Source organism: Globicephala melas, chromosome 7 (genome assembly GCF_963455315.2).
Source record: "Globicephala melas chromosome 7, mGloMel1.2, whole genome shotgun sequence".
Classification (NCBI taxonomy): domain Eukaryota; kingdom Metazoa; phylum Chordata; class Mammalia; order Artiodactyla; family Delphinidae; genus Globicephala; species Globicephala melas.
The window spans coordinates 26,967,353-26,993,779 of NC_083320.1; the positions used below are offsets into that span (position 1 = coordinate 26,967,353).

Here is a 26,427-nt window from a genome sequence, read left to right on the forward strand (position 1 = left end):
GTCTAGATGGGATATCTTTTGAGGGTCATCATCACCTTGCGAGTCATTGAAACTATGGCAGTGAATAAGACCACTCAGAGGGAGAATGTGGGAGGAGAGGGAAACAGCAACAGTAAGAGGAGGGCCATGGAAGAGAAGGCAAAGAAAAAGTCTAGGGCTTCCCTGGTGGCGCAGTGGTTGGGAGTCCGCCTTTCGATGCAGGGGACACGGGTTCGTGCCCCGGTCCAGGAAGATCCCACATGCCGCAGAGCGGCTGGGCCCGTGAGTCATGGCCGCTGAGCCTGCGCGTCCGGAGCCTGTGCTCCGCAACGGGAGAGGCCGCAACAGTGAGAGGCCCGCGTACCGCAAAAAAAAAAAAAGAAAAAAGAAAAGAAAAGAAAAAGTCTATAAAGGTTCCACTTGAAAGGTAAGGAAAACAACAACAACAGAGTATAACGTGAAAAAAGTCAAGGAGGAAGTGTCAGGAAGTGTAGAGTGGCCACCCGGGTTAAAGTGTTAAAAGACCCAATTAGATAAGGACCAAATAGGAGCTGAGTTTCTGACCTGTTGGGAGAGGTCAGGGGAAGGTGATGCTAGCATTCGTTCCTGAAAATGACTAATTCTGGCAAACAACCACAACACTTTCTCCTTTAATGAGGGATCAAGAAGAAAAGAGGCTTCCATAAAAACATAGTTAAGGAGGTGGGTGGCTTGCTATAGGAACTCCACTGTGCTCCCCCTAAAGGCCTACCTTCTCATGGAAAAGGAGTGAAGAGTGTGGACCGTGTAACTGCCTAGATTGGGCTCAGATCTAGCTCTTCTACTTTCTGTGTGTCCTTGAGTGAGTCATTTAATCTCTCTAAGCTTCAGCTCCTCATCTTTAAAAGAGAAACAATGTCTTCTTTGCATGGCTGTTGTGAAGATTAAACTCATCCACTTATTCAGCGCCCTTCACTAGGCCATGTGCCAGGCGCTAGAGATAGAGCAATGAGTGAAAGAGATTTGGTCCCTCTGCTCATGGATTTTACAGTGATAGCTAATCACACAGGTCTTTAAATTACAATTGCCATTTGTACCGTAGGAGAAAACAGGGAGTTCTGTGATTGTATTTAAAATCAGCCAAAGCCTCCCTAGGAAGTAAGGAAATGCTATTTAAATTGAGTCTTGAAGAATGAGGAGCTGGTTAAGTAAAGAGAGATGGAAGAGCCATCCAGGCAGATGGAATAACATACTCCAAATCTCAGAGCTAAGAGGAAGTACGATGCATGTGAAGAACTCAGAAGATGTTGGAATCTAGTGATGTGAATGTGAGTAATTACACAATGTTAGACAGGAGAACTAGACAGCAGCTAGATAATGTGGAGCTTTGAGGGGTATTTCAAGGATTTTGAATTTTATCTTGTTAGCAGTGGGCAGCCTTTGAAAAAGTTAAAGTGTAGGAGTGGCATGATTAGTTTTTTTCATGTCTCTGTATGTCCTCTGTTGGGTGGTGACAAGAGTGAATAAGAGAAGATTAATAAGTAGGCTGTTGCAGGACTCCAGGCAGGAGGTGATGAATGGCTTGAATAATGGTGGTGGCCATAGAGGTAGGTGGAAGTAAGCAGACTCAGAATATTTTTATATGTGATTTTTCTCAGTCTTCCTTATATCATAAATTTAATAACTACTCATAGAGTTGCTCAAGCCCAAAACCTAAGTTATGCTTGATTCTTTTCTTTTTCTCACTCTTCACATCCAGTCATGTCAACTCTACCTTAAATATATCTCAACTGCAACCTCATCTCAGCCTTTCCACCCCTGCTACCACCATCCTAACCAAGCCACATCCTCTCTCACCTGGACCGTTGCAAACGTCTCCTAACTAATCTCTGTATCTACTTCTGCTTTCCAAGCCTATTTTCATAAACCATCTGGAGTGATATTTAAAAAGTATAATTCACTTAATGTCACTCCACTGCTCAAACAACTCCAATGACTTTTCATCACACCTGGAACAAAATTCAAACTTCTTACCATGGCTTCCTGGCTCCTCCGTGATCTGACCCCTAATAACCACTTTGGTTTGATTCCCTACACCTTACCCCCTGCTCACCACTAGCCCCTGGTCACACTGGCCTCCCTTCCATTCCTGGAACACATTGAGCTTATTCCCACTTCAAAGCCTTTAGACTTGTTCCCTCTGCCTGGAGTGCTCTTCCCAGATCTTCCTGAGGCTGTGTCCTTCATATCATTTAGGTCTCTATGAAAAAGAGCCTATTTCCCATCCCTTTGTTTTAGTTTTTCCTTCTTAGTCCTAGAGTAACTTGAAAATATTTTTACTTATTTATGCATTTACTCTCTTTTATCTGTCTATCTTTTTAGAAAATAAGCTCTTTGAGGATAAGAACTTTGACACTGAAACAACCCTAGTGTCTAGAATACACTTAAAAGATATAGAAATGAATGAATAAATGAAAATTTAGACAAAACTATGAATGTAAAGACCCTAGTTCTGTTTTTTGGCACACAGGAGACGTCTAACAACAGGTAGTTCCTGTTGTTATTCTCTTTAATCTGTGTAGTAAGGAGTTGCTTTTTCCCCAGATATGATTAAATTATACTGTTGATAACTTTGTTAGTGAGTTACTGTCACTAAATAAAATGAGAGTCTTGGTGTGTGGAGGGGTCATCATAGTGGTTACTTTTGAATAAGTGGAACAGTAATATGAGAAGAGTCTGTACATACTCAAAAGGACTGTGATGGATACACTTTGGGGAGCCACCCCTGCTTCCCACCTGATGGTGGTCACACCCTTTATAATCCTCTTTTCCTGAGTTTGGGCAGGGCCTGTGACCTTCATATAACCTATAGAATAGGGCAAAAGTAATGGCATGTCACTCTTGTGATTAGGTTATTTTATATGACAACGATAATGAGATGTCACTCCTTTGATTATGTTATATTATAAAGACTGTATAGGCAGACTGGAGTTAGAGAGGACTTCTCTCCCTTGCTGGTTTTAAAGAAGTAAGCTGCCATGTTGTGAGGTAGCCTGTGGAGAGGCCACATAGCAATGAACTGTGGGTGGCCTCTAGGAATGGAGAGCAGCCCCGAAATAACAGCCAGCAAGGAAACAGGGCCCTCAGTCCTACACCCACAAGAAATGAATTCTGTCAACAACCTGAAAAGGCTTGTAAGCGGATCTTTCCTGAGTCAAGCCTGTGATGAGACTGTAGTCCATCCTGACACCTGGATTTCAGTCTGATAAGACCCTGAAGCAGAGAGTGCAGCTAAACTGTGCCTGGATTTCTGACATACAGAAATTTTGAAATAAAAAATGTGTGTTGTTTTAAGCCAGTAAGTTTGTTGTAATTTGTTACATAGCAATAGAAAACTAATACAAGATCCATATACAGAAACTAAAGAAAAGCAAAATTTAGTCAAATATAAAAAGGACATGCCAAATACATATATATGTATGTATAACAATCACTTTGCTGTAAGTCAACTATATTTCAATTTTTTTAAAAGGCCATTAAATAGAGTTATCTAAAAATGAAATGAGTTTCATCTGAGAGTACTAACTTTCTCATTGCTGAAAGTGTCCAACTGGTTCAAATGTGGTTAGTTTATCAGCAAGGAGACAGGAGATTGGATTGGTTATCCTCACAGGGTTTCTACCACATTAAAAATGATATGATTTTAAGAATGAATTATCACCATTGACCTGGCACAGTAAATCCTGTGGATAAACACAAACAACCCCTGCTTACACAACTAAAGTTGCTGTCAAACTTTCATATTCCCGACCAGCAAAAGCTTATTCAATGGAGCCACTTGCTTTTAAAATCCAAAATAAAGACACAAAAATAAACTCTTTTCATTTTGCTTTTTGAAAGCACAACATAGTGTTTTGGTTAAAAAGCAATTATATTCATTTGATTCCATGCTTTCAACAATTCTAAGAAATCTTAAAAAAAAAAAAACAACACTATACACGGGGAGGGGGAAGGGTAAGCTGGGATGAAGTGAGAGAGTGGCATGGACACATATACACCACCAAATGTAACATAGATAGCTAGTGGGAAGCAGCCGCATAGCACAGGGAGATCAGCTCGGTGCTTTGTGACCACCTAGAGGGGTGGGATAGGGAGGTGGGAGGGAGACGCAAGAGGAGGGGGATATATGTATATGTATAGCTGATTCACTTTGTTATAAAGCAGAAACTAACACACCATCGTAAAGCAATTAAACTCCAATAAAGATGTTAAAAAATAAAAATAAAACACTATACCCATGTGGCCTGATTCTGGTGCCAAAAGGAGGTAGATCATTTTAAAATTACCTACAAAAAGGCAAGTTAATACTGAGAGGAAATATCTGTGAATCTTTTCTCTGGGGGTGAGGGAGGTATAAGGACTTGTATCCAGAATACATTAAAAACTCCTACAATTCAATAAGAAGAAGACAAACAACTCAGTTAAAACTTGGGCAACGGTTTGAATAGGTATTTCACCAAAGAAGATATTCAGATAGCTAACAAAGACATGAAAATATACTTAACATCATTAGGTATTAGGGAAATGTAAATTAAAGCCACAATCAGATCTCACGCCACACCCACTAGAGTGGCTATAATAAAAAGACAACAACGAGTTCTGCCAAAGATATAGAGAAAAGTGAACCCTCATACATTTCTGGTGGGAATGTAAAATGGTGCAGCCATTTTGGAAAACAGTTTGATAGTTCTATAAAAATTAAATATAAATTTACCATACAACCCAGCAATTCCACTCCTAGGTATCTACCCAACAGAAAGAAAAACATTTGCCCATCCAAAAACATATACGTGAATGTTCATCGAAGCATTATTCACAACAGGCAAAGCGTTAGAAACAACCTAAACATCCATCAACTAATGAAAGGATAAACAAAATGTAATACATCCATACAACAGAATACTATTCAGCAACAAATCGGAGTGAACCGTTTGTACATGCTATGATCTAAAACGCTGCGCTGAAGGAAAGAATTCAGATGCAAAAGACTGCAGATGGTACGATTCCACTTATTTGAAGTATCCAGAATTGCAACTATATATAGACAAAAAGCATACTAAGCGATCAGTGTTTGAAATGGGCAGAGGGGATGTTTTGGGGTGATAGAAAATGTTCTGAAATTGAATTGTGTTCATAATTGTACAATTTTGTAAATTTGCTAAAAATCATTAAACTGTACACTTAAAATGGGTTAATTTTATGGTATGCAAATTAAACCTCAATAAAACTATTTTTAAAATACCTCCTTTTAAAATACTATCTACTAGACAATAACGTCATTTGAAAACACAGATATACAAATGGTCTCAGGGACCCTCCCCTCCTAGGTGGAGTTTATAGATGGGTACAAAGGCAAACCTCATGAATCCAGGCTTTCATCATTTTATCAGGGAGTAGGAAGAAGTGGATCAATGTTTGTCCCTCGGGAAGGAGTCGGTAAGTAAAGTCACTATGACACAAGCTAACAGAAGCAGTCTTGGAATATTTACAAAGATCAGACTTTGGAATTCCCTGTCAGTACTTTAGAAGCACTCATTTTTTAATACAAGGATCTGCTGGTATAAAGTATTTTTATACATTAGAACAGATCATTTCACACTCCTGCAACACAATCTTTTGATAGCATCACTTATTTCTGCATCGAAATATTTAAAATATTATTCAGTTCAGACATCTCATTGAATCAGACATGTCTTTCCATGTCTACCCGAGTGTGTTTAAATGAGCTATTCATAGCTCATTTCTGGAATTACTAATCTAATTATACTTTGACCAAGAAGATGTACATACATATCATGCACTTACACGTTTTAAGGGACAGAGGCTATATAAGTAGCTAGAAATGTATATTTAATTTTTGGGAGCTGGGGATACATTTTCAACCCTAACATTGCAATTGTGTACCTGGAATGCGATGGTCCTCTTTCCTGGGAAGTCTGGGAGGACAGACTTCCATCAAGGGAGTTTCCTCGGTGGCAGCCTGAAATGGTGGCCTTGGGTGAGATGGAATCTGACTGGAACGTTTCAGAGACCACCTGGAGTCCCTTTTGGGGGTGGAGATAGTAGATTAGTGCTTTATTTTCCTTCAGGCATATCCTCTAGAATTATCTATCATATTATATACATTGTTTTTTAAGTTAAAAAAATTTGCAGCATAGTTAAATATCATGTCATAGAGGAAGGGATTTTGCCTTCATTTAAGAGGGAATGGAAACTGGCTTCTAGAGAGCACCTGTGTCATTCTAAGCCTTGGGCTAAGTACTTTCATGTCCTTTATTTCACTTTGCCCTTGATTCTTTTCTTTTTCACCTCCATGTCCAGTATCTACAGAAGAAGAGCTACAAACCAACGATTCATCAAAGATACACCAATACTGAGGTGAACTGAATAGAGACATGAGGCAGAGAACAAGGGTCAGGTTAGAAAGAGCTAATCAAATCAAAGACAAAACATAAGAATGAAAGTGCAAGGTTCAGCTTTTTCCATTACGCATCAGGGGGGCATGTAATACATTTTTCCAATTGGATACAATTACCTTTACTTGTAAGTACAAATTCATTTCACTTTATTTACAGAGTAGTTTAATTACATTTAGCTGATAAATGTAATTCTGCCCAGGTAATGTGAGCTATTTTTCCATCAGTATTACAGATAAAATTCTTTGCTAAAAGATAAAGACCCTCAAAAACTGATCATAGCATTTTAGCCCTTACAATTTCGATTTTCATATGTAAAATAAGAAAGCATTGTTCAAACATGATGCACAGAGAGACAAATACAGCTAGAAATTTGATGAAATAAATCCTCTGAATTTGATCAAAGAATCCTTCCGCATGAACATATGATGTGTGTTTCATGTTAGATTTTTGGAGATAAAAAAATATTGGATGAACCTGAACCTTGAAATCCAGAGCTTACAGTTTAGTTTTAAGAGAAGTAAATACAGGTTACAGCAGCACATCTGATAGAAGTATAATGCAAGCCACATATAGGAGACACACACCTAATTTTTAAAGTAGTAAAAAGAAATAGGCAAAATTAAAATTTTAATAATATAGTCTGTTTAATCCCAAATTTTCATTTCAACATGTCATCAATATAAGTGTTACCAATAAGTATTTACATTTTTTATACTAAGTTTTCAATATCGGGTATACATTTTATACTTAACACCAATTCAGACTATTCAATCAATTCAAACTAATCATATTTCAAGTGCTCAGTAGCCAAATGGGCCTGGTGGCTACCATATTGGACAGTGTAGATTTAGAGTAATTAGACAAGAGTTCATGGGGAGTCAAGATCTAAATTCGTCCCTAAAAGAAAGATACAATTCACGTAGACAACAGGGAGGAGGAAACAGTCTGAGGGAAGACCCAGAGACTAAAACTGCATGCTCTGCCCCCTGGGAGCCGTGCTTAACTAACTGAAGGGATAATCAGGGTCACCTAAGAAGGATGATGTCAAGTGGTGGAATGCACAGAGAGCCAGGGAGAGGAGTGTGGTCTTGAGGTGATGATTGATGGGATCCACTAAAGGTTCCTAAGGAGGAAGGGATATAATAAAAGGATGGCACCTTGTATATAATGAGCCTCTGTGGAAATGCTGAGTTAATAAAAAAATGATGCATTAGGAAGATTAGTCAGGCATTATGAACTGATATTTGTGTGAAGCAGGAGAGGCTAGAGGTAGAAAATCCAATCTGCGGCTCCAGCTGCAATCTAGTTACAAGGACCTGGATTTAGCGGGGTAGCAGTGCACACCTGAGCAACAGGATGAAAAGAAAACAGTATGACTCAGGAAATCAAATGGAAAGGATTAAAGAGACTGAAATGTGGGATTTATGTATTTCATTGTATCTAAGATGTCTTCAAGTTATAAGATACACCATTATTTTATGTATGATTAAGAAAAAAATTTCTGTTAATTAAATTAGGACACTTATCAGTGAGAACTTTTTAATTTTATACTTATTAAAAAGGTCTACCTTAAAAAAAAAGGTCTACCTTAGCCTTATTTATGCAGAGCTTTTGATTATATATTAATCCCATGTATATGTAAAAAGGAAAATATAAGTGAAATAAATTTGTGTAGGTATTCCTAAAATTCTTTCACATTTAGCAATTTCAACTCAGAGCTGTTGATATATATTTCTCCATAGAATAACTTCCTCTGTGTCAAGAGTGTTATTTCTTAAAAGAGTGCTTCACTATCCCCTCTGACACACTATTCTAAGCCACTGACCCTGATTCTGCAAACCTGGATGCTGAAAATGACCAAATTTATGCTGCAAGAATGACAATCATATCAAGACTTCTACCAGGCAGGGAGATGGTTAGAGGCCAAAGATCATGAAATACACTAGATTTCAAATATGTTAAAAGTGAAAAAAATGTACATCTTAGAATAGATGAAATACAACATATAAATCACAGTGTCTATACTTAGCAATTGCTCAGTAGGAGATATATTAGGACTCCAAAATTTCTAGTTTTGATGGTGAAAAGGATGGTGCTACTCCTGGCAATAATGCATGAGCTGGAAAGAGGATCCAATTTTGATGGAAAACAGTAAAGTGTATTTTTCACATGCTGAACTGGAAGTGAAAGCAGGTCATCTAACACGTATTAAGTTAATGACAGTATACATTTCTGTGTGGCTTTGAACTACCCTGGTCTTCATTTCTCTTCTGAATCAAATAGTGCATGATGAATTTACATTAAATTATATTCTGTTTTATTATGCATCTTCTGTTTTATGTGGATTGGTCTTGATTCCCCATTAAACTTTACTTTCCTTAAAGGATGCTGTAACTTAAACCTCCTTTCCTTCCCCACTGCTGCAGTACTATTGTACCTATATTAGGTTTGCCTAGCAAATATTAGGAGATTCAATAATTGAGAACAAGATGATACTTGAGTTAATGCAGGATGAATAATGATAACTAACATTTATTGTTACATGCTAGCCATTGAGATACAGCACGGGTCAAGTCTTACCCTTCACACTACACTACGTTCAAGGAATGACCACCCTTCTTCTCATGATTATAATATACTCACCTCTCGGTGTCTTGTGTCTTGATTTGGTGATTCACAGGTCTGACTTTGACTGTTGATGGGAGAGCTTCTCTTAGCTGCAAAGATAGATGAAATCCCACCACAAATTTATAAGTTTATATGTTATATAAGGTATTTTATTTCCTAAGTTCATTCCACTTTCAAATCAAAAACCTATTTTAATAGATAATTAAAACCTTGCAAGAAGACATTTAATAGCATATGTTGTAAGAGAAATCACATAACCTATTCAAAAACCTTAGCATTTCTAGGATATCAATATAGATTTCTTCATTTATTCAGTATGACTCAATAAGTTAAGGTGCTAAAAATTGGCCATACTAAAAATTATAACAGTTAACATCTACATAGTACCTAATATCTGTCAAGTCCTGTTCTAAGCATTTTACATATATCAACTGATTCAACACTTACAATAACCCTGTAATAACTTATGGTATACTTCCAGACCCATTTTACAGATGAAGATACTAAGAAACAGGGAATTTAACTTGCCCAAGGTCACTGACCCTTAGAAAAAGGTTCCAGCCCAGGCTACCCGGCTCCAGGTGCTTTATTGAACACATTAAGCTGGCCCTGAGGTAAGATTCAAACCAGTCACATCTTTACCGGAGGATCAATGGGAAGCCAAAACGACAGGCCCCATTTGAATTGGAATATTTTGGTGCTGAGAGGCAAAGTGATTTACCAAATCACAAAGCAAGAGATCAGAGGAGTGTCACTCATGTGCCATTGTTTTTCTTCTGGCCATGCTAAGTTGAATTTTCCCTCAGTGGACACCATTTCAAGTCCAGAGGCATCAAGCAGCGGGTAAGGAACCCGCTGTGAATATCACTGAGAAGCACAGGGAGCGGGGAAGTGAGTAGCTTAGGTGCTTTCATGGAGGGACATGATTCCTTAGTTTTTATACAAGTGTTAACCTCATTCCATCCATGGATTCTGAAGTAGGTCACTTCTGACTATGGCATCTTTACTTAGTTCCTTGATATCTGAATATTATGATAGACTGTTACTCTTTAATTTACAATTTATTTCAATAGTTAATGGATTATATACATGTAAATTGAGGGATTAGTCTACTTTCACTGTATGAAAAATTTCATCTTTTGAATGGCTATAATAAGCATGATTTGTCACTGTAAGCATCTTATCTCTTATATGAATAATATGCAACTCCTCAGTTTACAAAATCCCTTAACATTCTGTGAACCTTGCAAGTTTGTGTTAAGTTATAGGGGAAAATAAAGCATGTAAGAACTTGTTTATGGTTTCCTTCCCTTTACAAAGCTCTTTTCCATTCATAATCCTCCACTGTCTGCAGAAAAACCTTATAAAGTTAATAAACTATATATATATATATGTATGTATATATGTATACATATATATACTTCTGTATATACTTCAGTGTGTGTGTATATACACACACACACACTTCTGTAGATTTCCCACACAATTTATCTCTTTTTAAATTTTGTTATTGATGCTAAAAGTTGGGCTGGGAATAGAAGTAGGTAATCAAGCACTCTCTATAAAATGGGCACTTTATATGCATTTTTATTGACTCCTCACTATGAAGCCATATAAGGTGGTATTTTTATCTCCATTTTAAAGAAATAGAAATGCTCAGGGAGGTGAGGTTACATACATGGTAAGAGATAGATCTGGGGTGGAGCATGAACTTTTCAGGCACTTTTCAAGCTATCATGTTGTACTCTTTCTACAATTCAACAGTAGGACTATTGCATTGGACCATTCCTGTAGTGAAATGCCTTGATAAAAAAAAAAACCAAAAACAACCCACTAAGGCGAGATCGTTAAGGAGCTGCTACTCCATCTACCATAATGATGAAATAATAATGGCTACCACTTACTCACGTACTATGTGCCTGGCATTCTTCTAAGTAATGTTACATATATTAACTCATCTTTCCTCATCACAACTCTGTAAGTACTTGTAATACTGTGTTTTGACCCCTACCCTATTTTATAGATGAGGAAACACAGGCACAGGAAGTTTAAATGACTTACCCAAAGTCACACAACTCAGCAGCATGTGCTCCTGGTTTAGAGTTTCTCATCATGTAAATGAGCCCTGTACCTGGGGCACCTAGACAACACCCTGAAGTTGTCTTCCTCTTGGTTTCTTAAGAGCAAATCATCCCATCGCCCTCACTCCTGTGTATGCTGACACTGTCCCACTGGGCGTCTGAGTCACAAACCTGTAATGATGTTCCTGATGGGCTTCACCAGTGCTGTGAAGCCAGAGACTTCGGGCTGTCTGTGCTCCCACATGGGCTGCCATATAACAAGCCCACTCGCCAGTCGGAACGTGAGGTCAGATTCCTGGGAGAAGAGAAGATCTATATCCAAGAACTGGCTGAAGGGACCAGTCAATGCAATGGTTAACATCATTGACCCAATAGTTTGTGGCACAAACTACTGGGTGTAAGGTAGGCTCAAGGATGCATTGTACAACATGGGGGAATATAGCCAATATTTTGTAATAACTATAAATGGAAAGTAACCTTCTAAAATTGTATAAAAAAAAAGAACATCATTCACACGATTATTCTCAAAGCAGGCTGACCTTCAAGACCTTTCTTCTTCACTCTGATGAGTGTTTCTAGGGTAAACCAATAGGCTTAAATTATCATCATAACTACGATAGAAATCACGGTGGTCTGCTTTAGGCAAAATGAATAATTAATAAAGATGCAGCTTTGGGTAGAGCATGAAACACATAATTATTGTTTTCTGTTAGCAATGATTGAGGCCCTTTTATTTCAAGGGCCTTGGCAGATCTCTTTACTTGTGGTTATTGTTATTATTCCTCTTAATGATTTAATTGTCCTTCTTTCTCCCTCATAAGGCAATATCCTCAGATGCCATTTTGACTTTCTATTCTCCAGTCTATCTCTTGTTCTTGCATTTCATGGAATCAGGAACATATAGTTAGACCCTTCTTAGCATGTTATTTTATACTGTTGCCTTCTCAACAATCTTTAATTCCCTGAGGGCAGCGATGTAGCCACAGCCCCCGTCATCATCACAATACAGCATTAGGAATTGGGTGCGTGATAAGTACTTGCTGAACTGTACTTACTTTACAACCCATACTCATTCGGTTATCTACAACTGAAGGTCTCTTCCAGGGAGTATATTCTCTGCTTCATCATTATATCATTTTGAGTGGCTGAGATGTTTAAAATGCAATTGTATAAGTACAAATGTATGACATTCTGAGGTTACATTTTCAACAACTCGGCCTGTCAAAACAAGGTAGAGATGGAAGCAGAGAGAGTGATTGCAGATTAATGAACATAACTGAAACCAGGAATTCACAGGGTGGTGATTTGCAACCTGGCTTGTACATTATAATCACCTGGGGAGCTTTTAAAACCTAGGAGGCCCAGGCCCCACTTCCTCCCCTAACCAGACCAATTAAATTAGAATTGCTGTGAGGTTTTCTTGAGTTGCCCCTGGTGACTCTCATGTGTAGCTATGGTTGAAAATCACTGATCTAGAAGGAGGAGAGCTGGAAAGAAATTGAAAAAAAGGAAAACAAATTTATTCTGCAAATGGTGAATCAATGTAGCTCAAAGGAAGCTTCAACTGGAAAGGCTAGATGAAACCCCTGAATAAATCTCCACATTGGTAAAGAGGGGACTCTTCCATAAGCTATAGGCCAAGATCCTGGCACCACAGCAGTACCCATGATGGAAAAGCATCTAGTGTCAGTATTGGAAAAGCATTTGTTCAAATTCATGCCACTTTCATTCTACAAATATTTATAGACCACCTACTGTGTACCTGGTCCTATTCTAGGTTCTGGGATACAACAGTGAACAAAGCATACAAAAATCCCTGCTCTCCAGTGCAAAGGAGGGAAAGGGAAGTACCAGACAAGGTGCTGGTGTTTTAGACAGGAAGGCCAGGGAAGCCCTTCTTGTGCAGGTGACTTTTGAATAAGGATCTGAATGAAATGAAGGAGCTGCCAAGTAGATATTTCCAGAAAAAGCATTTTATGAAAAGGGATCAGCAAGTGCAAAGGTCCTAAGTATATCTTGTGTGTCAAGAAACAGCCAAGAGACTGCGGGCCTGGAGTCAAGCGAATGACAGAAGAGTAGAAAAAAATAAGATTGGAGACGTTTTTGAATGCCAGATAATATAGGGCCTGATACGTCATAGTAAGGGCTTCAATTACTGAGTAACATGAGAAGTCACTGGAGGGTTTTGAATAGTGGAATGACATGACTCGATGTATGTTTTGAGGATCACTCAGGCTATTGAGAATAGTTTGAGAAAGGGCAAGGGAGGAAAGAGACTAGGGAGCTGTTATTACCAGCTAGGTGAAAGATCGTTAGACCAGGGTATCAGTAGAGGGAAAAATGAGAAGCTGTAGATTCTGGATACATTTTGAAGATACAGTTTATAGAATTTGTTAACTGACTAGAGGTAGAGTGTAAGAAAATGAGATGTCAAAGATTTTTTGGCTTTGCCACTGATAAAGATGGGCAAGATAAAGGAGGAACAGGTTTGGGGATATCAGGAGCCTAGTTTTAGACATGTTAAGTTTGAGAGGCCTGTTAGACATTCAACTAGATATACTGAGTAAACAACTAGATAGATCCGAAGTTAAGGGGAAAGCAACCCCTTTCCCTTGAAATGGACATGGGGAAGTCTGCATGGTATCATGTGTGATCCAGCAATCAGGGAATTCACCATGTGCAAAGTATATCAGATTTGTCTCCAGAAATGCAGAATGCTAAATCACAATTGATCTGGTTTTGACAATTTCTTAGTTTCAGAGATTGGTCCTTTTCCACATTTCTTCTAAGTAATCTTGGCACAAATAAAACTCCAATGGACATTGCAGCAGGAAGTGGGCTCTCTTAAACTGACATCCTGGCCTTTAACCTCTGCTCTATCCACTCAGTGACAGTTACTGTCATCATTTTGTTTTGTTTGATATACCCCCAACTAGACTGTATATTTCTTGAAGACAAGTTGAGATCTCCTTCTGGGCATTTTTCCTTGAACATCAATACATAATTGTTGATTGAACATCAATACATAATTGTTGATTAATTGAGCATGTTACAGTCTCCAAATAACACCAAATAAATCTGATCATTCTTTAGACCTGAACACCTGCAGAATGGATGGCCAGTTCTTATGTTGATATGCTCCTTTGTAAGTCCTCTTAAGTTGGCTGAATGTATAAACTCTGGGTCACTAATTCCTCTTATAGAATTCCCTTTCATGGGTCACCCAGTGTGATATATACACATATGCACACATGAACAGAAACTCTGTAGTTGGAGAAGGTACTCTATCATTCAAACAGCTGTGGGGTGGGTGGTCTAGAAAGGTTGAGAAAAACCAGAAGGTGTAAAAATTCAAAGAATCAACATTTCCACAATGTTGCTTGCAATGAAAGCCTGTTTTTAGAATTGCTGACATGAAGCAATTCTAAATGTGTTTACTAGTAGCTTAGAGACATCTACTTAAACAACTATTATTTTAAATTCTGTTTTAAAGTTGTTTACTTCAGACATACGAATTTTATAAAAATCTCCTTGAGGGCTTGGATTTTGTTTTATCCCCTGCCATTTCTCCAGCACTCTGAACAGTGCCTAGCATGTAGTAGGCACTCAATAAATATTTATGGAAGGAATAAGTGATTAGGATCAAATCAAGAAAATGTTGGCAGCACAGTTAAAGTAGATTCCTTAGTTGTAACAAATGTTCATCATTTAATAATATATTTGACAGAATTTTCAGATTATTGATTTCATATAAAATATTTGAGCTAGTTATAAAGTAAAAGCATAAAAATGCATTGAATTATACACTGTCTTACAAAAGGATGAGTCACTTAGATTATTTGCTAATTAGTAAACTAATTCATTCAATAAATATCAATTAAATGCCTACAAAACACAGACACTACATTAGCTACCCATGATACAATGATAATTCCTATTCTCAAATCATCTGGAATCTAGTAGAAGAGATGGACAGATAAAGAGATAATGATAATAAGAAGCTAAAAATAATTTTTAAAAATATGTCTAATATATTATAGAGATAGAGAAGGAGGGAGGATAGATCTTGAATGAAGTCATAAATGATGAGTAAGAATTTTCTAGGCAGAAGGGTAGGGTAGGAGGGTATTCCAGGTGACATGACCAGCATAAAATAGGCCTGGAACAAAGCATGTTATGTTCTTAGGGAGACTCCAAGCATTCGGAGCTCATAGTCAGGAGAGGTAACCACGCAGGTCATGGAGGTCCCAGTTACCACACTGGAGAGCTAGAGTTTCATCCTCTGTATAATGAGAAATCAACAAATTACTTTAAGTATGTTAGTGATATGTTCAGATATGCATTTTAGAGAGATCACTTTGGTGTTGAGGTTGGATTTTATGAGACAAGCCAGGAGACTGTAAATCCAGTTAGAAAGTGGCCCAAGTAAGAGGCCCAAGCAATGGATGATGAAATCTTGGGTTAAGGAGGATAATAGGGATGAAGAAAATTAGGTAAATTTGAGAAATATTTAAGAGACAAAATGAGTAGAACTCTGTGATTAGTGGAATGTGTAGGTAAGGATGAAGGAGTAATCAAAGGAAGCCCCTAGGTTTTGAGTTTATATGAATGGGTCCATCACCTGAAATATAGAACATCAGGACAATGGCTCACTCCAGGGGAAATCTGAAATGCCCTTAGATTATCTATCTGGAGAAGCTAGTTGACAAGTTGGTCTAGACGTTAGGAAAGGAGACTACTTTAGACATATAAAATTAGATGACCTCAGCCTATTAGGACACAAATGGTAAATGAAGCAGGAGGGGAGGTCTGCAAAGAGAAGACAAAGTGAGAAGTGCAAAGGGTCTAGGTTGCATCTCTGGAGAACCACAATGTTAGAGGGGCAGGCAAAGAAGATACGCTCTCAAAGGAGATAGAGCAGATAGCCAGGGATGCAAGGTGAACTAGCAGAGTGTGGTGCTACCAAAGGAATAAAAAACTTCAAGAAGAAAGGATTGTAAGTTCAAATGCAGCTAAATTTTAGTGAAATGAAGACAGCAAAATAAATATTAGGTTCAATAGCTCAAGGTTGTTCATGACCTTGATGAGAAGAGTTCCAGCACAGAAACAAAAGAAACAGTATAGTTTTGTAGAAAGTCAGATGGAATTGGGTTTGAATCCCACCTCGGTTACTTAAATGAGCTTGATTATTACCTCTCTGGACCTCAGTTTCCTCTTTGGTAAAATGAAGACAATCCATGAAGATATCCACCTTCCTGTGGGTGTTTGTAAAAATGAGAAATGACATGTGAACACTTCTGTTACCTAATAGAGGAAAGCAAGTGGAAGGGATTGAGGAGGTGTGAAGTGGAGGCACAGGCTCATGCCTAGACTGGATTTCAGCCCTTCATGCCTCCTGCAGCACTATGTCCTATAAGAGCCTCAACATAAAACATTGTCTATGTGAGCACAGAGTGGGGACTCGAGGGAATCAATGACAAGTGGGGCAGCACACGGAGCTTGAGACCACAATTTGTAGAAACAACAGGCTGGATTGTTGTCTAGTTTTACCCCAGGAGCATGCAGATCTCTGGGGCTGGGATAGAAAAGGTGGCTTTCAGTCTTGATCTGGGGCTGGAGTTCTGAAGGACAAATGCAAAGGAAGAATAGGGAGAAAAGGCTATTAAAAGCGCTGGTGAGGAGTTGACATGGATACAGTACGGAGAAGGAAGGTAGGGCCTGATACCTGCAGGCAAATAAAAGATCTAGGTCAGTGGATCTCAATCAGGGGGCAATTCTCACCCCTCCCCCACCCCTTAAGGACATCTGGCAATGTCTAGAATCATTTGTGGTTGTAACAGTTCGGAGGAAGGAGGTACTACTGGCATCTAGTGGGTAGAAGCCAGAGACGTCAGTAAATATCCTACAAAGCACAGGACAAAGAATTATCTGGCCCCAAATGCCAATGGTGCCAAGATTGAGAAACCCTGATCAAGGGATTGTTCATTCCTCACTACACTGATAGAAGCAAAGCCCTTGCTCAGAGGAAAAAAGCGTTGTGGTGAAATGTATTGACTCATTAATATTTTTTGTTCCCTATGGCATCTAGAACAATATTTCTCTCACAGCAATAATAAAATGATAAAACAATAATGCTAGTTATAATAGCCAACAGTAATTGTTACAATACCATGTATTAATCGCCGTGCAGTGTTTCATAGGCATTGTTTTACTTCCTTATAAATACTCCAATCCCAGGCCATAGGTAAAACTTGGGGACGTTGAGCCAGCTTTCCTCACTGTCTGTGTGGTCTCCCCTGAAGGAAGATCTGGCTCCCCTTCTACTAATAATTCATGTCAACAGCAATAAAATGCCAACACTAAAAACTACCATTTGTTAATGCCTTTTTGTGTGTCAGGTTGAGCACTTTAACTTGTTTAATCCTCACAATGCTCCATAAAATTATTCTTACGTTCAATTTATACTTGAGAAAACTGAGGCTTAGAGAAGTTAATTGCTCGATGTCTTTCCTACATAGAATAGGAAGCAGCAAGCACTGGATTCTAACACAGGTCTATCTCTTTCCAAATCTTGGACTCTCAACATGTTTTCAAATAAAATTATAGCCATTCCAGCCACTCCTATACTTCCACATTTTTTTTTTTTTTTTTTTTGCGGTACGCGGGCCTCTCACTGTCGTGGCCTCTCCCGTTGCGGAGCACAGGCTCCGGACGCGCCGGCTCAGCGACCATGGCTCACGGGCCCAGCTGCTCCGCGGCATGTGGGATCTTCCCGGACCGGGGCACAAACCCGTGTCCCCTGCATCGGCAGGCGGACTCCCAACCACTGCGCCACCAGGGAAGCCCCTTCCATATTTTTCAATCCAGAGGATCTCTCTCTACAAATAGACATGTTGTAGGCTATCTTTTTTTTTTTTTTTTTTTTTTAAAGGAGCTTTCTTTCTTGCCCTTTCTGTTTTGGGGACTATGTACATATGTATAATTGCTACTTTTAGCATCTGGATCAGCTTCTGATAATAACTTGGGTTTATTTAGTGACAGTCATTACATATTTATTGATTGCCTCATATATGCCAGACACTATTCTAGACACTATCAGATAGAGTTGTGACCTGGACGGCAGTGTCCCTTTGCTGGAGAACCTCTGTTCTGGTGGGGTTGATGGGCAACAAACATGTAAACAAACACATAAAATAATTTCAGGTACTGATAGGTGCTAAGAAGGAAACAACAAAAAATGTAGAGTCATGTCCTAGTGGCACTAAAGTAACCAGGGAAATACTTTGAGTTGGTAACATTTGAGTTGTGAGTAAATTGATGGAAAGAACATGGCCATGTGAAAATCTAGGGTGGAAGGTGGCAGTAAATGTTTTAGAAGGAAAAACCAGTGCAAAGTCCTGAAAGCAAAAACAAATGTGTTGAGTTTGAGGATAAGTCTCTGGGGAGCCTGCAACTTAGTGAACAAGAGAGAGGCCAGTGAGATGGAGGGAGATGAGGCCAGGTAGCGGGGCACGAGGCAGATCCTGTAGATCCCACAGGTCAGGGGGACCGTCTCAGTTAAAGTAATGCTTTCCATTAAGTGTAACCTTTATCAAAGACTTTTAAAAATAGAAAGTGTAATGCTTTTAAAGCATCAATTTAATTTAACAACATTTAATATCTTTTGATAATTCTGATAGACAATGTGGCCAGTGCATGTGAAGCATTTTGGGAATTTACAGGTAGTTTCAATCCTAGTCCTACCAGCCATGGAACAGAGTCAATCAGATTAAGATCCTAATATTCTATTAAAGAACAGTTGAGCATATTAATTCCTTCTTATCTCTTATCAGAGCACTTAGATGGAATATTGTAATTTATTCATTCACAGAAGTAACAAATAGTTCTTGATTTCTTTCCATGTACTTGATTTTTTTCTACATACTTTCCATGCATTATGTCTTCATATATATTCACCCTGTGTTTGAATATCCACGATTTTATGCAGTGGAGGATCCAAGAGGTTAAGTAATATCAACAAGATGACACAGCTAGAAAGTGGTAGCACTATGATTTAAAATAATATTGTCTCTTTCAGATCCAAGGGGTACATGTATATAATTGTATTTTAATACAATTTGTTTCCATGTAATACTATATTTTGTACTTTATGCATTTAAAAGTATTTTGAAAAGCAATTCTTAGATTGTATACCAAAATATCAAAAAGTCCACAGTAAAAACTTCTGTTCCAGATCTTGCATTATAATAGAAGTAGCTACAACATGCTGTAGAAATACAAAGGAGATGGTGACTAAACCTACATGGGGAAGGTCAGAGGAAAAGCTTCATGGAAATGATGACACTAAAGTTGAAGTTTGAAGAACCATGAAAGGAACAGAGGAAGGAAAGGAGGGCGGAGCAAACAGCAAGGGCATATTCAGGGAATGGTTCACAGGGCTCCCAGAACTGGATCACGAGGTGGCCAGCAGGGATCGGCAGTTCATCAGTTAAGATAGGATTTAAGCCCCAGATCACAGTTGACTCTATATGCCATGTTTAATATATTGGGTATTATCTTGGGGCAGATGGAGAACCACTAAAGACTTTTGAGTAGGACAATTGTGGTTTTGAAATAACGTTCAATAGTTTAGTATAAAAACAAAGCCTTCCATGTCTTGGCTTGCTATAAGATCATACAAAGACATGGATGCCAAATACAGAAATATCATTTGAAGCAAACCCTCATCTGACTTCTAGTTCCCCTTAGCCCTCACCAGCTTTCCGCTTACCTTGATTCTGTGTACCAGAGGAGCAAAGAGAAACACAAAGAGCTCCACAGTAGCCATGGAGTTCTGGAAGATCTTCCATCGGTTGTTTTCTTCTTCATCATTGGAGTTGCTTTGGCAAGGCTGCCCTGGAGAGCCCTGGTTTTCAACCTGGTGGATGAAAGCACTGCTGCTGCCACCCCAGCTGGAGCCTCGGTCTGTGCCCCCAAAACGCTCGCTGTTGCAGTCCTGGGGGGCCTCCAGGAGCATCCAGTGCAGGGTATGAAGGAGCTTTGTCTCAGCGACACCCAGTTTATCCTGGTGGCCTGCATGGGACAACAACACAGCTAGGTTAAGGCAAACTCTGTGACCAGAACAACGGGTGTCAACCTTGGGTGTGGGAAGAACATCCTTGCTTTGTTCTATGGCTTGATTTCCTGGGAGAAACTAGCATTTCTCTACACCCCTTACAGCCACTGCTGAAAGGGTTCACTCTTGCTTTGGGACTTTCTAACTGGCTGCAATCCCTGCAGAATGATATGCTGACACAGGGAAAGAAACTGCATGCGTCACATCTCTTCAGTCAGATACCCACATATATTTCCAAATAAGCAGCAGAGTAGTTAAGAGTATGGGCTTTGAGGATAACAGCTACTCCATTTTAGACAGTGTGATTAGGAAAGGCCCCTCTATAAAGGTAACATTTGAGCAGAGACCCAAATGAGGGGAAGGAACTGGATGGAGAAGATCTTGGGGCAGATGGCTAGGACATAATGCCATGTGGGAAAAGCAATCTGCAAAATAATCTAAACAAGAAAAATAATATGTATGTGCATGCATGCACACATACACATAATACCACGAAGTTGGGAAAAGATCTGGAGCGGAATATGACAAACTCATGAAGGTGGTTGCTTTAGGCGTTGGGAGGACAAAGGGACAACTGTGATTAGAACTCATCTTGAACAGGTGAGACAGAGTCTTTAGCTTCTCTATAACATTCTAATGTTTAAAAGGAGAATACATTCACATATTCTTGTAAAGTTAAAAAGTTAAAACAAAGAGAGCTAGTTCCCTCATTGGTCAAATGGAGATAACAATGACACCAACGTGAGGGAGATTTTGTCAGAATTAAATGAGAATGTGTGCTCAGTGCCTGGAAAAATAGTCAGTTATACAGGTTGTTATTGTGAGTGTTATTATGAGTCACCATGAGTGAGGACAATGGTATGTCATGAAGAAGGAATGTAGTAGCACCAACCTAGCTTGTTTCTGTTTGACAGCAGGGTTGCAGTGCAGTGCAGGACATGAGGCAAAGCAGCTTGTACCAGTTCCCATCTGGAAATGCTCTGGATGGCTTCAGAGAGGGCTGGAGAGAGGCCATGCAGCTTGTTTTCTACCAACACTCGTTCAAAGGACTGTAGATACCCCCCAAAAAAAAAAAAGTAAAATAAGAAATTAGAGATTCTGATGGGTGAAAAAATAGACAACACGGTACTGTATACCCAAAAAGATACGTATCACTAGACCAAATTCTTTAGCGTGCCCGCACATTGCATTTCATTGTATATGTTGACATGAAATGAGCCAGTGATAATTTCCTATTGTCCACCCATTTTCACGTTTTTGATCCAAAGTATATGGCTTGAATTATTACATGATTTTTATTTCCACCAAAATAAGCTCCTGTCAAAAAGAGTACAACAACACATTTAGCTGTATGAAGGTTTTGGACGTAATATTTTATAAAATGATCCTGGGTCATTGAAAGGAGCTATCACAACTGCAGACCAAGGTGAAATGTCTTTTGTGAAAGTGTCTTGAGGTACAGAATTTATGTGAATGGGCAACAAGTGTTAAATGAGATCCAACTGTTTCAAGAGATCTGATTTTGGGGTCTCTGAGTTATTCCATGTCCCTAGCAATGATGTGGCACAGGACACTCCTTACAGAATGCCTAAAACCATAAAGATTGTTCATCTAACTGTCGAATAAAGAGAGAAAAGGAGGGGAAGAAGAAAGGAGGGAGGGAGGAGGGAATAAGCCATTTTTGCTTTGGTGGTTTATTAAATCTTCTATCCTGGCCAGGGATACTTTCAGCAAGTGAAGCACCCCACCCCCAAGCCCCAGAACAAGTTGACCTACTGAGTTGTTTTTTCTCTTTGAAGGTGGAGGAGGATATCCCTATAAGGTGTTGGGGAAAGTGCAGCTACCAAATATCAGAATAAAGTTAATAAACATTTGACTTGTATGAACAGAACCTGCTTGCTACTTGATGTCCCAAATGATCTAGAGAGCTGTGTTCTCCCCAAGTGGTCATAATACCAGTCCCAAGTGCTCAAGCTGTGTTATTGGAATTATTAGGATATCTGAAAAAAGATATGGCCTAATACAGAGATTCTCCAAAGAAAGCTATTTACCTTTGATTCAAGAAAAGAAAATACATTCACCTTCATAATGAAAGGCATGCTGAGGTTTGGCAAGGAGTTCAATCAGAGATGTAGTCTTTGGGGTTTTCTTAAAGAAACCAGATAAAGGCAGGTCCAAATACTTAAAAATTCCTCAGCCCTCAGGGATCTAAGTATTCATTAAGTAAAGGGTGAGTATGTTAGACATTAAAAGATTATAAAGAATTTATATAGTCTTGATGAATATACTTTCAGAGGATGAGTTATACATTTTATAGTCTCAGGAAGCTTTAGATACTTAATGCCATTTTCTTCTTAAATGTTACTAATATAACTTTTTGTAATTTTAAACCTTGGCAATTGTTTTCTATACTTACATCACTCTCTATCTATCTGTATCTATGAATGGGACTTACTTGATATTGTGTGACAACATTAAAATGTCAGACGTATCTTTGCCAAGAACAGAAAAGTCAGGGTTATTTTAAGCTAGTATAACTGCAAGCATGATTTGAGGAAGGCGCAGAGATTTCAGGTGCCAAATTACTTTAACTTGAGCTAAGTACAACAAATCCCATTAAAAGGTCCTTATTAAAAAGTTGGTTAGATTTAAAAAAATATCTGTGACAATTTTGAAGGGCATGAAATGCAACAAAAAAAATTCTTATTTGAGCGTGTGCTGTGCACGTATGTGTGTGTATGGGGAGAGGTGTTTGACTTTCCAGTTGGCTTCCATAATAGTGTGTGGCCCTAACACATTTCAGAGCTCCTTACTAGAAGGTCATTTATCATCTATCAAGTCATTTGCAAATATCATGGCAATATCCAAATGGGTAGGTTTCCACTTTTAGGTTATAATATATGCAATGTAAAGACCTTTATGTGAGCTCCAAGTTTTAATGAAGTCTTTGAAAAGCCCATTTTAATTTTGCTTCACGTTTTTGTGTCTTCTCAATTTGTAAAAAGACAACCTGTAAGTCATGGGATTCCCTCAGAATCTCAGGACAAGTGCACTGTATTTTGCATAAATATTAATAGCATTATTTTCATAATTATTTCATATCATCCATTTCAGGCTTGCACAAAAAATGGAAGAAATAAAAGTTCAGAATTGCATATTGCTTTGAGTAGGTCATAGGCTCTCATTTTATGAGCTTCCACTATATAACAGTTTTGATTTTGTTGATGAAGGATTTGACTTATTACACTTGTCCTCATTCTGTTATCTTTCCACACTCTCTTCTACTGCTCTACCCCTCCCCACTTAGGGCCTTTAGACTTGCTTTCCCTCTGCTCTGCCCTCAGCTATGTCTCCCTCCCTTCCTTCAAATCTTTGTCCAAGGGTCACGTTAGCAGGCAAACCTTATCTATCCTCTACTTCTAACATGAAACCTCCACCCTAGGGCTCCTTAATGACCTTTCTTGCTTAATTTTTCTCCATAGCGCATATCACCACCTGGCTATGTATTTTACTCATTTATGAGTGGCCTATCCCCCTCCCAGTAGAATGCAAACTCTATATTTGTTTTGATTATTGCTCTATCTCATCATCTAGAACTGTGCCTGGCACATACTAGGTGCTCAATAATATTTGCTGAGTGAATTAATATACACAGTACAATTTAAATTCTTTCTTTCAAATTACCACACAGTATATGCAAATAGTCATTAAATGGTGAATATCACATACCACACAAGAGGCTTCATATTGCTTCCCCAGTTTAGGCCTCAAAAATGCACTGAAAAATTAATAGAAATAATCGTTTTAAACGCAAGTAAAATTATTATTAGAGCATCCTTATGACATATTTTCAACGAATAAGACATAGTGCTATGAAACAAATTTCACGCCTCCCTATGGCTTGCTAAAGGGCGGGTATTAAACAGCTGACGACATTTGCTTTTATGTGTGTGATTACATACATGAAAAAGCTGTGGATTTCTACGTTTTCTGTATCCAGTCTTATTCTGAAGACTTCTTACCTAATCGGATTCTAAATCACCAATGGTCAGAAGCGTTGCATTACTCATGTGTACCGTCATTTCAAAAACTGAAAACTGAACACAGTTTGTGGCATATGATTTTCAGAATCTAATTTCTTATCTGATAAATCTCTAAAATAATAATAATTAATAATAATAATGGAAACCTTGTTTCCTGTTTATGGAAATAGGTTTCAGGTTTTTCCAAGAAAAAAAAATTTATTAAAAATGATTCTTCTCAGAGGCTTTAACCAGGAAGATTACACTAGCTGAATCCGAGCAAAAATGGTTAACAAGTGGGCATAGCAGACATTCAACAAACAGGAGCTGGAAAAACAACAGGTCACCGGGCTGGAATTACAGCAGGAGATGGAGGGGGAATTGGACACAGGAGCACAACCAGTCATAATTATCTTCCCTAATTCCCCGCCCCCTCTCCCTAGGCTCTCTGCCCTCTCATCCCCTAAATAATGTATATATTTATTCTACAGCTGCCAACCTGCTTGCCGTCAAACTTCACTGAAATATTTTTTAAATGCGTGTTTTTACGCGGGTGCAGAAGGCTCGATTTCCAGCCCCAGAGAGGGAGCTGCAGGCTGTGGCGCGGCCTCGGCAGCAGCGGCAGCGGCGACGACGACGACCCAGGCGGCCCCAGGAGCGCTCCCAGCCCAGGGCGGCCCACGGTGCGCCCTCTGCGCCCCTCACCTGGTTTGCCGCCACAGGAAGGTCTGGATGGGCAAGGGGATGCCGCGGCCGCTGTCTTGCTCTTGGCCCTCGGAGCTCTTCCTCTTCACCATGATGGTGGCTCCTGGGAGTTCCACTGCAGGACCCAGCGCTGGCTCCTCGCTAGCCGCCGCCGCTTCCTCCCGCTGCTCTCCCCAACTCTCATCCCCTCCTTCCCTGAGGCAGAGCAGACGCTCTCCGCCCTGATCCCCCGTCCCTCTCCCCTTCCCCAGCCCCTCCCCGCGCGTGGAACATGGCTGCGGGAGGAGGGGAGGGCTGGAGGAACCGAGGAGCGAGGACGGAGGCGCTCGGAGAAGCTGTCCGCCTCGCCGCCCCCGCGCCCTCTCCTTGCTTTCAGCACCTCCCACTGTGGACAGCGGCCCGCGCCGGACAGGGGTCAGGTTGCGCAGCAGGGGAACGGCCAAAAGGGTCCCAGCTCGGCACCGCGCAGCAGGTCCCCTGCGTGGCCTCTTTAGCCCCCAGAATTCGGCTTCCTCCCCTTGGAGCTGCACCCCAGGAGTGTCCCCTGTCCTGCTTCCCAACCTTGGCAGCTGAAGAACTGTCACGTTCCGGGGAGGAGGAGCTTTGAAGAACCGCAGAGCAGTCGCTATAACCCTGGCATCCTTCGTACCTCCGGCAAGGAGGTCAGGAGTCCACCCTCGGGATTCAGCAGAAGGAGCACTTGAAAATTATTAGAAGTCTAAACCAGGAAGGAAGCAAGTTTGGCAAAACAGAAAGCTTGAAAGTTCTCTGATGTGAGAATTTATTGTAAAAGGGTAACCACAAGAAAGTAACCATGCTTGTTTCGGCAAAGCAGAAATATTGCCAAACTAACCAGTTGTATCAGTTAATTACAACTTGGGAAAGAACATTGATATTCATGTTCATTCCATTGATATCTGCCATTTTACTTGAGTTGTCATAGTCAAAGCCCTGTACTATAGTTTATAAGTAATTATTGTTAGATGTTTTATCTGGCAGTAAAACACATAGGGAGTGGGGTCAACAGTTAGGCAGTGTGAGTAAAAAACCATTGCTGTGGATCCAAATACTTGCAAATGAACATAGTCATACACCATTTTGAGCAAAGGTATTGGTGTGATCCACAAAATGGAGAATCAGACACCCCAGGGCCTCATCTCAACAGATAGAAATATCTTCTATTAACTACATGTGTGTCTACACCATATAGAGACAACTATATGGTATGTATTGGTATTTTCAGTCACAGAAATAAATTCTTCGTTTAATTTCTTAAAGTTTTTTTTTTCCTTTTTAACCATTGGACAAAGAATCTTATAATTAGTATCAGCAGCTCTGTGAGGAGGAAAAAAGATAACAATGATGTTTTATAACATCAATGAGTAAGTTCATTTCTTAGAATTATGTGATGGTCATGTTTTTTTCAGTTATTCATAGAT

At 39.4% G+C, this 26,427-nt stretch overlaps 1 protein-coding gene across 11 annotated transcripts in view; it reads right to left on the minus strand.

Moving 5' to 3' along the window:
• UNC80 (unc-80 homolog, NALCN channel complex subunit) overlaps nucleotides 1-25,543 on the minus strand; it is a 243,086-nt gene extending 217,543 nt beyond the window's left edge. For all 11 annotated transcript variants that reach the window (XM_030853253.2, XM_060301889.1, XM_060301888.1 and 8 more), the window contains exons 1-7: nucleotides 24,989-25,543; nucleotides 23,991-24,039; nucleotides 21,154-21,310; nucleotides 19,917-20,218; nucleotides 11,318-11,441; nucleotides 9,081-9,154; nucleotides 5,923-6,062 (exon numbers count right to left, since the gene is read on the minus strand). In XM_030853253.2, the coding sequence (XP_030709113.2) occupies nucleotides 5,923-6,062; nucleotides 9,081-9,154; nucleotides 11,318-11,441; nucleotides 19,917-20,218; nucleotides 21,154-21,310; nucleotides 23,991-24,039; nucleotides 24,989-25,080 (938 nt within the window). In that variant the 5' untranslated portion in view covers nucleotides 25,081-25,543. The remainder of the gene's footprint in view (nucleotides 1-5,922; nucleotides 6,063-9,080; nucleotides 9,155-11,317; nucleotides 11,442-19,916; nucleotides 20,219-21,153; nucleotides 21,311-23,990; nucleotides 24,040-24,988) is intronic.
• Nucleotides 25,544-26,427: the final 884 nt, after the last annotated feature.